The 13,657-nt window shown below is 40.8% G+C and overlaps 1 protein-coding gene across 1 annotated transcript; it reads left to right on the top strand.

The window, feature by feature from the left end:
- The first annotated feature begins 8,785 nt into the window (after nt 1-8,785).
- Nucleotides 8,786-13,617, top strand: scg2b (secretogranin II b). The gene is made up of 3 exons (XM_061732206.1): nt 8,786-8,880; nt 9,808-11,303; nt 12,052-13,617. Exons 2-3 carry the CDS (start codon nt 9,825-9,827, stop codon nt 12,367-12,369), a joined length of 1,797 nt encoding a protein of 598 aa, XP_061588190.1. The 5' UTR covers nt 8,786-8,880; nt 9,808-9,824; the 3' UTR covers nt 12,370-13,617.
- The last annotated feature ends 40 nt before the right edge of the window (nt 13,618-13,657 follow it).

The raw sequence follows: 13,657 nt of genomic DNA, 5'->3' as shown, positions 1-13,657 counted from the left end.
ATTCAGTCATTCATTCATTCATTCATTCTCCACATCTTTTCCAGGGTAATGAGTCTAGGTCACAAGTAAATACTGAAATATGAGAAACTTTCCAAGCACAATGGTGGAGAATATTTATTTTGGTGGTGTTGAAAAGGAGAACTGTTTATTGCAGTTTATTTCTGACTTTGAAACTACATGGGAGGCATTTGAGGAACGAACTATGGAAACATTTCTCATTTGATGCTCTGCTTGGTTGACAATGTTACCCATATACTGCCTCCCTGCTGATTTTGTTTTTTGTGAACTGTGATGTGACAAGCCGACCTTGGGTTGCACCATGCCAGGCGCTGGCCGTGCATTTGCTCAGCATGGGGTTTTCGTTATGCAAGAGCCAAATTAGAGATGGGAAAGTGTGTGATGTCTGGTAATGAACTTGAGCAGAGAAGCGAGGCAAGAGATTGAGGGTGGGAGGGGGGCTGGCTAGGAGGAGAGGGAGAGGCAACTGATACGTCTGGGCGATGACTCACCAACGTTGGGTATTTATAGCATCAGGGAGGAGAGAAGAGGAGGGGGGTGGGGGAGCGAAGGGCCACGCTGTTTGGGAGGCGGCCAGGATGTGCCGTTGACAGGGAGTGGTGGAGGGAGAGATGCAGAGATAAAAGCACCAGTTGGGGGAGGGAGGAGAAAACGGAGAGAGGTGATGGCAGGAACGTGACGGAAGGGAAGGCAGAAAAACAAGGGAGAAAGAAAAGAGGATAAAGGGAGGGAGTGGCATAAGGGTCAATGACCAAGACCGATGGAGATGAGAGGATGAACTGTGACAAAAAGATGAGGAGACAAAAATAGAAGGGGTATTTAAATTTCTTACATCAACTCAACTCTTGTTTTCCTCAGTGCTGGGTGACTTTCTGGGAGGATAAATCTGTCTCCGTACATTACCATTCACATATATTTACTGAATCAGAAAGAAAAGCCTCTCTGCAGGCTTTTATTCAAAAATGCAAACATATATGACTATATATATATATATATATATATATATATATATATATATATATATATATATATATATATATATATATATATATATCTCGATTAATGTGCCTAAACTCTGTATCACATTTACATTATTCAGTTTCGACTGCATCATGTATCTGGCTGCTTTTATTTCTTTTATCAACGGTTTCATTGACAAGATTTCCTCATCAATAAAAGCATCCTGCTTTTGGCCTGTGGTGACGTCGGCAAGTGCGTCAAGCTCTGATACAATCGGTGCTCGTGTGCTTGGACACACATGCACACAAGAGAAAAGAAGCCACACACGTACAGCATCAGCTTGTTGAAAAAGGGATGAGTAAGAAGACTTAGAGCACTGAGTGTGGCAATAAAGAGAATTAGATGGCGAAGTGTAATTTTAATGATTATAAAGAGCTGAAATGACAATAAAAGGAATGATTGGCATGGTAGTGGGAGTTTGTGTGGGGAAAATTATAGGAAAAGCTTAGGAGAGATGAAAAATGGTGCAAAGAAAATGGGGGTGGCTGCTGACGTGATGAAGGAAAATGAGAGCCAGGTGGTAATTGGTCGAGGCAGCAAGGTTGATGACACTGGGATAGAGACAAAAATGTTAAAATGAACTCAGAAATTGAGTTTCATATCAAATGGTAGTGTGTGGTGATAGGGTACCGTCTTTCCTCTTGGATCTAAGCATATCCAATAACAAGCTGCTGATTGTCGACTGTAGCCACGACTCTCCACCACACACCCTGTGATCAGAAGAGTCTCGAGGTGGTTATGGATAATAAATCTCTTTTGAGGTTTTATCAAACATCTCTAATGGTCCTGGTATTAATTTGCAAACACACATGCATCATTAGACATGTCGAAACTTTTCAAAGACAATGATGCTGAGAATGATATAAAAGCTTTTCCACATGTGCATTACTAAGCTGAGATGGTAGACGACGTCTGTGTGTACCATCAATTATCTCAGCTGGATTCCAGCAGCTCCTCTCATGTTTGTAGCGAGCATATACCAACCACAGAACCAAGTGAACAAAGTCATGTATTCTGAAAGATGTGACTCAGTTATACTAAAGGCTGTTGCCATGGTAAGTGTGAAGTGTAATACGAACTAATGTTTTAAAACTTTTGCTGGCATGCCTTCCGTCATTGCCTGAAAAGATTAAATGCCCTCACTACTTCAGTTTAATTTATCAAAAGCAATTAATTGAAAAAGAATCCAACCAGATTCATCAGATATAAGGATTGTATTTGTTCATGCCACATATATCTTAATATCCCTTTATAGTTTAATATGAATACCTCAACATGCTGGCTAAAGTTGCTTCACCAGTTTACCACTGGTGAACAGTGGGTGAACTGGTGAACTGGTGGAAGAGCCAGACTGTCGGGGGACTGTCTCCCTCGACTGGTTGGGATGAAGGGACATAGAAAATGTCTGCAGGAGAGACAAGTTTTATAGCCGGATTTTAAAAGTAGGCCGTCTGCCTCCAAGAAGCTGGCTCTGAACAAGAGGAGCCTGATACCTGGAGATCTCCTACTCTACAGAACAGTAATCTGAGAACCACAGGTCTGCAGACTAACTGCACAAATTAATTTGATAAGATGCAATGGAACTTGGTCATTCAGTACTTTACTTGTTAAAATGAAGGATTTTAAATTCTGTTCAAGATTTCAAAGAGCCATTGACGAGAATTTAAAATAGGAGAAAGTCGTAGTTCCTACCACATCTCTTGAAGCACCATTTTCTGATAAGCAAGACGTTTAGCAGAGAGGAATTTGCAAATCCTTATTATGAGATATTACAGTGGTTGAATCTTTAAGTGAGAAATGCATGAAAAAGTTTTTCTGCCTCACTCTGGAACAGGATGCTAATTCTAACAAGATTACTCAGGTGAAAAGCGGTCTTGAAAAATTAGTTTCATGTGTAAATCAAGGGACATATCCTCGTCTAAAGTAATATTTGAAAAGCCTATAAAAGGTCATTGATACGTATTGAGGAAACAACTGAACACTGTGGGGGTAGATAAAGAGCTTATTAACTTATCTTTGCTAACCACACAGCTGAATTTGAGTGTAGACACAAAGCAAATGGGTAAAAATAGCAATTTAGCATTTTCCAAGGGACTATGCACTACTCTTAGATGAAAATAAATCAGGCCAGTCTCCAGGAAGTCACTATACAGCTAATAAAGAGTCTTGCACATAAAATCTGTGATATTATAAACAATTTTCTTTCTAATCTGATTAAGCAAACAAAATATGCCTGGTTAGTTTGTGAGCTTTAGGTGTGCTGATAGAAAACTTTTGATAGACTTTGCTGTTTTATGGTAGGCTTATGAGAAATGTGACAGTGGCGCAAATATTCTCAAGAGGACATTATTTGAATTTCCAAAGTGTTAACTTTTAAAAGAGAAGGAGAATGAAGACATTGCTGCTGGTACCAGTCTTATTAATGCAGATATTTAATCTACCTCGCTGGTCTTCAGCTGCATTTCTGCAGCATTGTGCAAACATGTGCCCTTTGCAAAACATCTGCATAAAAACATTTTCAGGAGCTCAAAAGTATTTGCATAGAGTGACAGAACTGTAAATGAAACCATAATTTTTAATACTTACGGTCAATGAATGAACAAGAGTTAATAAGTCAGGTGCTGTCACTTCCCCTTTTACTTCAAGACAACTTGTTTAAATGAAATGTCTGGAGTTGATATCAGTTGGCATTTGGCAGCTGTTTGGAGCTACTAAAAAGAAACCAAAGGATATTTCAATGAAAGTGAAGGTGGTCAACCCTCAATAATCTGAAAGAAAACCCCAGATGGAAATATATAAGAGCGATAGCTAAAACCTTAGGTGAGGGCAAATCATCTGTTGAAGGTAGGCGTGTAAATGTCAAACTCCACAACAGAAGCCTTTAACAGGACACCCTAATAAAAAGCCTCCCATGTCAGATTATTTGGACAGATGAAATGAAAATAAACAGATTGATGGGAAGAGAAACATATGGAGAAGGAAAGAAACAGCTCATGGTCCACAGAACATCATGGTAGAGGCAGTATTATGACACTGGCATCTATGGCTGTTCACAGAACAGTCTGAGTGCTGTTTATTGATGATATTATTGCTGACAGAAGTAGCTAAACTAATTCGGGGGTGTATAATTCTTGCTCATATTCAGCCAAATGCTAGAATTTTCATTCAAGTATTCAAATTGATGGTCATATTTACAATTATGTCAGTTTATCAAAACAAACCCCTGAAAAATGTGAATATTTTGGTTTTTCGCAATTTTAAAAAGATAAATACCATATTTTGTGAAACCTTTAATTAAAGCTGGGAATCTAAACTTTCATGAGATATTTCGTTTTTTCTGTTTTATTTTTCAAATTCATAATGGCTGTATATAGAGGTAAAAGTTTAAAAACTAATTGTTCAAACATGTCTAGATGTAGCTCAGACAGCATTTTTTTCTCTATACTTCTATTCTCATGGCTCAGCCAACATATTGCAGCGCTAATCACCATAATCTCTGCTCATGAAACAACTGCCTCCTGAAGACAAGGACCATGCATTAGTCACAGTAATTGGCACAAAGGCAGGGGTAGGATGGATGGGTACAACGGAATAAAAAAACTAATGAGTGCAAGCCACCAGGAAAGTGGCCAGTTTTGAAAGTGAAGCGTCTAATGAAGGAGACGACAATACCGACCTGTGAGGAAAGATGAAGTTGGAGACGGATGAAAGGTTGTGAGGCAGCGTCACCATGGAGACGTTGGTTGAAAAGAAGGTGAGCCTTGACGACATGTTTGCCATTCTATATGCTCCCCCGCCTCATGATGTGGTGATGGAGGAATGAGGAAGATGAAAACAAACAGAAGTGGTGAGGGAGGGTCCCTCCTCTTTCTCGTTTGTTTTCACTTGGTAATTATCTTTTTTGAAATTATTGTTTTTAAAAGGTCATATTTGAAAGGCTGGATGATTCAAGAACTCTTGGCCTGGTATGTTGGATAATTGTCAGTTCTTAAACTTCTGCTCTTGCATGAGTCATGGGTCCTTGAGCTGATTTTGAGGCATTGATGGAGCACACAAAGAAGACAAAGCAACGAGCCCTGAGATGAAGCTTTGTGAGGCGGTGTGTGTGCACGTGTGTTTCCAATCGACTGCGTGATTGTACACATAAATCCATGGGTGTCTGTTGTAATGCTGTGACACATGCATGCTTCTGTTAAGATATCATTGTCTCCCTGCAGCTTGGATTGATATGTGGGGAAACAGCAGTGGAATTTCAATTGATTGCTGCTGTAAGAGAACAAAGACACACAGTAGATACAGGCAGATAGCATTTTATTCAGTGATCAAAGAGACAGTATTATGGTGGAGAAAGAGGAGGGCAATTTGTAGAAAATGTAATACAGTGAGGCCAGTTTATAGACACATTTTTGAGAAGAAAAAAATCATCTTATTCTATGGCATAACATAAAAATGGACGTGAATTATTAAGGCCTGTTTAATGATTTTTTATTTGATAAATCTGATTATCTGACTACATCCAACCCTTTATAGGCCAGTCAAAATGTTTGCAATTTTAAAATGTAGGCTATAATATTATTCAATAACCCTCTAAAAGACGTACATTTTTTAAACATTTCATAGGATATGTCATCGGAAGTTACCAAAATGATTTGCCCTGTAAAGGGTTAAAGCTAAATTACGCTATTCTTTGCCCTACAGTCAGTAGAAGGTACCTAAAGCCAAACATCAGCTCATAAAAAAAGTAAAATAAAATCTGCCATGAAGATCTATAAATAAAAATATTCTCCCCACTTAAAGAAACAATAAAAAAAAGAAATAAGGACTTCTTAATATTTTAATTTTCTGAATTGATGGATTTACTGGAGAAGAGCTTCACAAGAAAACAGATCAACTTGCTGCAGACAGCCTACTTTTGTTGCTTTATCAACACAGTGCACTTTGTAATCCAGTGGTTTCAGACGCTTAAGAATATAAAGCCAGTCCCAACCCATCAATCCAGCAAGTCAAGGAGCGTCCCTGTTGGAGATTGGCTTGTCAGAGATTTATTTTCCTTCCCATTCTGTAAATGTCCTTGAGGGAAGAGCTGGGCTCTCCACATCAATGCAGAGTCTTGACTTCACCGTGTAATCTGCCCAGAGATTAATTCTTGTTTAAGTGATTTTAATGATGAATAAATATTATTGAACCTAAGGTGTTATCAGAGAGATGTTTCCAGAGGTAAATTGTGCTCCTTCAACAACCAGCCCTGTACATAACCCTGGAGGTCATCTCTGAAACATTACCAACCTGGTCAAATTCATTAAGCAGTCCTACAATTACTGAACAATCACTGAACCATGTATTTAGATTGATCTTTACAATTGCCCACCAAACAAAGCACTATGTGCAAGCTGAGAACAGAAGGAACAATATATTTGGATTTACACTTTTTGTTAACTTATTCAAAAAGAGTAGATACGATCATTTTTAATTATGGAAAATAAGAAAGAAAATGATGATGTGAGGCAGTAACAAAGTCTAAGACATTCACAACGAACTAATTTAATTATAAATTACTCTCTTGCCTGCTTCAATTCTTATTGATGACAAAATAAAGACTAATATAAAAAGGCAGAGAGAAAACAGTTTCACTATCACCAATCATGGATATGTTTGCTTCATTTTTAATGACTGAAGGGACTGGTTTGTACGGAACTATGCACACAGACAACAAATTCCAGACCCTTGAGTGGCATCAAAGAGTCAGTCAGTGAGTGTTTCACTACCATGAGCCCTCCGAGACTTGAGTTGTCTCTGATCCATCACTTATAATCATCAGTGTACCAGAAAGAGGGGGAAAAGGCTCCATAGCAACATATACGCAAAATAAACATACAAATAAACAGACACAAACAAATGTATGCGAGTTAAAAAGGCTTGGCAAATGTATGACAACTTCATTCCTCACTAAACTTGCCCGAACTAGGTATGTTTTACAAAATATCACAACCCATAAAAGCTGTGAAGCAAAAGGTAATATAAAACATAAAAGGTGAAGCAACCATAGGGCTAGTTATCTTTAGCTATGAAAATAAATAAATAAAAATACTTCTGCATTACTATGTTTTTATACTGTATGTAGTCTAAACTATAATCGACCCAAAAAACAATCAGTAATTAAATTATTTCTACATCTATTACAACTAAACATCTATTACAATCATTCTGACTTACAGTCAGAATGATTGTAAGTAAAACTGATGGCAGACAGTAAACATATTGTTTTGTTAATGAACCAAGAGAATATTGCTGTTAATAACCAGTGACACAGTGAGCTGACTTTAGTTGCTGCTGTTCTTCAGGGTGAAATCTATTTCTGATTGGAGAAGTGAAGTCAGAGGCTTGATGCTGAGGAATTATACAACACAGCATACAAACAACAGCCTGCATGCTTCACTCCAAACCAGTCACTTGATCTGTGATTCTGATCCCCCCCCCCACCCATACACATATAAACACACACACACACACACACACAATTAGGCACACATTGCATCAGCAGTAAAAGCTATTAGATGCAGAGGATGGTTGAAATGGAAGATCACTTATCTGTACTTATTATCAGAGGATGTTTGAAAGATAGAAACACTTCTGAAGAGACTAAATCTTGCTGTAGCATGAGGAAGGACTAAATGTTCAACTATTTTACTGGGTTCCAAAGGAGACACCTACAGGAACTTGGGCAGGGAAAACATAAAATGGTAGCATGTGGTATATGAAAATAAAATTGCATCCAAATAAATTAAAGAGTTGAAATATCTGGCAACTATGGCTCCATCGAATAGCTTTAAATCAAACATCTTGGAATTTCCTTCTGCATTATTAAATCAAAGCCTTGTTGTAAATAAAGGTTATGAAAAGTCTTCCTTTACACTGATTGGTCCCTATATGTGATAGCAATGATGATCCCATTTTCTGATATTTATTGGGGCAAAGGCAGACAAATGAAGTGTTTCATAGTTACAGCTTTTGATCCCACCATAAACTCTGCCACCACCCATCCATGACCTTTAACCGGCAGCTGGCTTGCTCTGGCCCTTTTATCTTGTCAACTTGCAGAATGCCGGATCTTTAGCCAGCAGCGACATGAGGGTGTTCATCACCAGCTCTGTCAGCTCGGAGTGGAGAGAGGCAGAGCTGAACTGCGACAGCAGCCCCACGGTTGTTTGAGAATGTGAGTCATCGCTAGAAGGGATTTAACTCTTAAAGGCCCACGCCAGAAGAAGAGCATATTAACATCCTTTTTTCAAAAAGAAAATAACGAAAAAAAAGAATGTGTTCATGTGCACCATATATTCTTGTAATCCCAACCCTGTATTTTAAAAGATACAACCTCCTAAAACCGAAAAGCAGGGTTTCAAATTATGTTTTCATTATGAATCAAAAAGATGTTTAGAAAATGTTCCTCTGCAACAATATCTCTTATTAATATAATCAATACGCTCAGTTTTGACACTTTTCTCGCCCAAAAGACCCGATCTCCACGCAAAATTGCTTTTTTTGAAACATTTTGTAGCTGCTTTCTGAAAGATCTTTCAATTTAATCGTGTCTGTAAAGCTGTGAAACAGGCACCATTGAGTTATTTTTACCACAGCAAACCTCTTATAAGCCATATCATAAACCTGAATCATTTATATGTACTCTTTAGGAGCAGCTATTGCGTCTGCTGGGCGATGACGCGGTAGTCAGGTGTTGCCTCTTATAACGCGGAGCTGTCCAAGTGCTGAAAACAGAAGACGCTCAGCACCGCTCCTGAGGAGATGCCCTACACCCTGACTACTGTCTGAGCTCCACTACCAAAGGTAAAACTATTCTCTATGCTGTTAGTTGATTGTAGTTTAAATTAAAAGGCGATATAAATGCATTTCAGCTATTATTTAGTTTTGTGGACTACATAGGTTTTCAGATTGGTGGTGATATTTATTGAAAGGCAGCATTATGAATGACTTTCCTCCTTCAGTATTTATTTATCCATAGACTGAAGATGGAAACGTGTTTGGTCGGAGGTCCCTTGTAGGGTGGACATCTTGCTCCCAGCTTTTCTGAAGGCAAACCCTGCTTTGCTTGTACTCACAAGATGCACCGGATTTATAGAGGTGCAGCTTGTTGCCCTAACACCATCTCCTATCAGACATCTACCAGCTTCATCTTATAAAAGTTTGACCATATTAAAGGAGGAATCAATTCCTGCCTTCCTGCTTTTATTGGAAAAAGACATTTCCCCCTTGACGTTTATGAAGCGTCAGTAGTTTTACTGTTTGCTGCTTTTTCTGCAAGAGGACACTTAAGAATAAACCTCATCGATGTGACGAAACCCTTCCTCTACAACCTGTTTACGATATATTGGTTTTATGGTGAAATAACGAGGAAATGTGGGGTTTTGATTCAGATTTAGAGGGGTAACCTAAATCTGATGTTGATGTTGCCCGTAACAACGCGGAGTGTGACTCATCCAGGGATGTGGATGCATCTCATGTAACACAGCATCATATCATTCAATTTGCGGACCTTTACTGGGTAAGAATACAAATGCAGTCAAAAACAGTCATGCCTTTGTTACCAGTATTGTGTGCGTTCTTGTTTTAAGGCGGATTTATGGGTCCGCGTTACACCAACGCATCTGCGCCTATTTAACGCAGAACCATAATCCAGGCTTTAGATCGAGATTATTCTTTAAAAAACACTGTTTGAACTGCTTTACTAGCATGTTTTGCTTTTTTCTTTGACAGGTAACAAATTGCCTATAATGCTGCATTTCCACCACAAGTTGCCGGCGGCCGGAGTGGCGGCGCTGCTCGCCTTGCTGCTGCATGGCAGCGCCGCGCAGGCTGCGTCTCTCCCGCACCACTACAGGCTGCGAGGAGAGGCTGCTGGGCACCAGCCCTCCGCCTACCAGCCCAGCTCCGACATGATCAAAGCCCTGGAGTACATCGAGAACCTCAAACAGCGAAACGGGGCTCGACCCGAACCCGTGGATTACGACGAGGTGGAAAAATTCAGGGTTCTGCTTCAGCTCGCCTCGCAGAACCAGCAGCAGCAGCAGCAGCAGCAGCAGGAGGATGCAGGACAGCCGGCCCCCGACGCCATGCCGAGGCCGGACATCACCGCCGAGCAGCTCATGAGAGCCATGCTCACATCTCTGCAGGACCAGGGGGGCAATAAGGACCGCAGCAGAGCCGACCGGCACCGCACCAAAGACACGGAGATGCCCGACACCCCGCCGGGAGGAGACTACGGTAACTTCCCCAGACCCCACAAGAAGTACCCGCTGATGTTTGAAGATGAAGAGAACACAGACGCGTCCAAGCGGGCAACGGAGGACCTGGACGAGCAGTACACCCCGCAGAGCCTCGCCAATCTCAGATCCATCTTTGAGGAGCTCGGGAGGATGCCATCGGTCATGGACCAGAAAAGAGACATGATAGGGGAGGAAGATGGGGATGAGGATGGGTTCAGTCCCAGGAACCTGCAGGCTTACGAGGACGTGGCCGGAGGAGAGGAGTGGGTCCCCGTGGAGGAGAGGGAAGAGACGGAGGAGATGGTGAACAGAAGCCACGAGGAGGAGGATGCTGAGCGAGAGGAGATGCAACGCCGAGCCAATAACCAAGAGGATGCTGACGGTGACGACACCAAACTTGTCGATTACTACCTGCTGAAGGTGCTGGAGATGAGCGACCAGACGCAGAAGAGGGAGCAGACAGGTGAGCAGAAAAAGAGGCTGATCCGCCCCTCCATCGTGGATCCCCGGACGGTGAAAGGGTTGCTGGAGCTTTCCCTCAAACTGCACGTCCCCCCGCAGGAGCTGATCGACCTGCTGCTCACGGAGGAGCTGAGGAAGCTGCACCGCAGCAGCAGCGGCTCTCAGACCCCCGCACGCACCGCACAAACCCCCAAGATCAGGTACTTCAGCCGGAGACTGCCGCTCAAGAGCAGGCCCGCCCCGGAGGACATGGACAGGGAGGACTTTTTAGACATCATCGGGGTGGAGACTATCAGCAACGAGTATCCCGTGCAGGTGCAGAGACCCTCCAAGACCTCCCCGTCCTCAGACAGAATCACAGTCCAATCCAGTCCTGTTGCAAAAGCAGGGCCGGTCAGAGTCCCCTCTTCCTCCGGACGCAGGCAGAACTTATTCCTGTCTGAGCTCAACAAGATGCCTCTGAAGCGTCAGGCCGACGGCGCTTCCAGGGACGATGACGACGATGATGGAGACGTGGAAGATGAGGTGACCAGGGGCGAAAATCCCGGGGGGGACAGGGGGGACAGGGGGGACAAGTCCCCCCCATTAGTAAAGCTGTCCCCCCCTAGAATAATTTGATACAGAATTAATAATTTTGGAACAATGCAGTAGTATTTAGTAGTGATGCACCAAAATGAAAATTTGTGGCCGAAACCGAAATCGAAAATAATAATAAACAGTAAAATCTCATTACACTTAAAACATCACCAGAAAAATAACTTATTTGACAATTTTCACCTGTTTCAAGTAAATTTTCACTTGAAATAAGTAGAAAAATCTGCCAGTGCGACAAGATTTATCTTATAAGCAAAACAATCTTGTTCCACTGGCAGATTTTTCTACTTATTTTAAGTGAAAATCTACTTGAAACAGGTGGAAATTGTTGTTTTTTCCAGTGATGAATCTTGTTTTAAGTGTAATGAGATTTTTTTTTAACTAAAAATGAGACATTTTAACTAGAAATAAGGCAAATATTCTTGTTAAGATTGTGGGTTTTTGCAGTGTATTATGTCAGATGTGCTGTATTATTGCCACCTTCCACCTAATACCATTGTTTTGTATTGCTCTAAGAAAGCTCTTCTGCCTGTTTGCGAGATAGAGTTGAAAATGTCAAAATGCTGTATTAAAGGAAGGCTAAAACTTTTATTCCTTGTCCCCCACTGGATTTATATTCTCTAAAATTTTACTGTTTATTGTCCCCCCCAACTATGAAACTGGATTTTCGCCCCTGGAGGTGACCACCTACCTGGCAGCTAAAATCCTCACAGAGTATCCCAACACCATCGCCAAGAGGGACACGCAGGCGCAGCTGAAGGGCCAGTTCCCCTACGAGCTGTACGAGCGCGCCGTGAAGGACTACATGCAGCAGGAGGAGGGCGAGCGGCGGCCGCTGGCCCGCAGGGACGCAGAGGTCGCCCCCGAGGAGGAGGAGAAAGTCATGCCTACAGAGATGCAGAACAAAGAGGAGATGACAGCCAAGACCTCGCCTCCACAAACGGTCAATGAGGAAGAGAAGGAGCACCGCAACGAAAAAACCTTGGCCGGGATGTAGACTGAAGGCTGATTTATGGTTCCGCCATAATTCAGGCTTGACCCCTGTTACAACCAAAAATGTAATAACGGCCAATAACGTAATAACTGCCAATAATGTAATAATTTTGGCCATTTCAATTGTAATAAAGCCAATAGTGTTAATGTGCCATTAATGTTATAAAACTTTTGAGTCAATAACGTAATAACTTTTTGCCGATAATGTAATAAGGCATTAGGCTACATTATGAAAGTTTTTTTTTTAATACCAGGCCAATAAGTAATAACCAGCCAATAATGTAATGCCTTATTACATTATCGGCAAAAAGTTATTACGTTATTGGCTCAAAAGATTTATTACATTATTGGCACATTATTACACTATTGGCTTTATTACATTTGAAATGGCCAAAATTATTACATTATTGGCCGTTATTACGTTTTTGGTTGTAACAACCCCCCACGGCAGTAACGCATTATTATGAATATAGTATTTAAAAGTGTCTCAAAATATATTTTGGTGGACGTGGTCTAGTTTACAAACTTCTATCATATGAACTATAGCTGGTAATAATATCACCCTAACGAGAATGAACTATAGCAATCCTAGAAACTAAATAGAACTTTAACAGTCCCTATACTTGCTGCAAGAACATTACCGAGATATTCAAACGACACTACATGAGATTAAAGGTATACACCCAGTGAGGCAAAATGTAATCGCTTAACACTGTCTTAAGTGGATGTGTGCTCTCAGTTAGCCCAATACATAATTATGTTACAAATAAATCTGACCGGTTAAATTTGTGTCACTTCAAGTTTGTTTCTATTAAATTAAATTTGTAAACAGCCCAGTATTTTAAAGCATAATTGAATGAGTAAAGTCTATTTTTCATCCATGTCAAACTATTCAAATATATGTGAATATACATGTAAATTCTTTAGTGTATTGAGGAATGGGCTTTTGAAATCTCAAAGTGTAACCACAGGAGAGCTGTAGGTAATGTAGTGATTTTTCGTTAGGGGAATGTGTTGGGCTGAGAACGAGTGTTGTTGTGACTCGTGATATGTTCAGGATTAGTGGATTTAATGTTATTGTATGAATAATTATTTCCAAGTCTAATTATCAGACCGTCGCCTGCCTTCTAACCCTTTCATACTGCAAAGCTCTGTATTGTTGGCCTAAAAGTGGTTGTGCTATATATGCTCATTTTTAAATCATTTTGTACATGTTCAACAATGTGTAATTGATGACAGATAAATAAAGCATCAGCTGTATTATTTTTCTCCTTGATGAGTTCTGTTGCCTT

The sequence above is a fragment of the Cololabis saira genome, chromosome 10, assembly GCF_033807715.1.
Source record: "Cololabis saira isolate AMF1-May2022 chromosome 10, fColSai1.1, whole genome shotgun sequence".
Lineage (NCBI taxonomy): Eukaryota > Metazoa > Chordata > Actinopteri > Beloniformes > Belonidae > Cololabis > Cololabis saira.
Note: the sequence above shows the minus strand (reverse complement) of the source record. Positions and strands in the feature narration are given on the sequence as shown.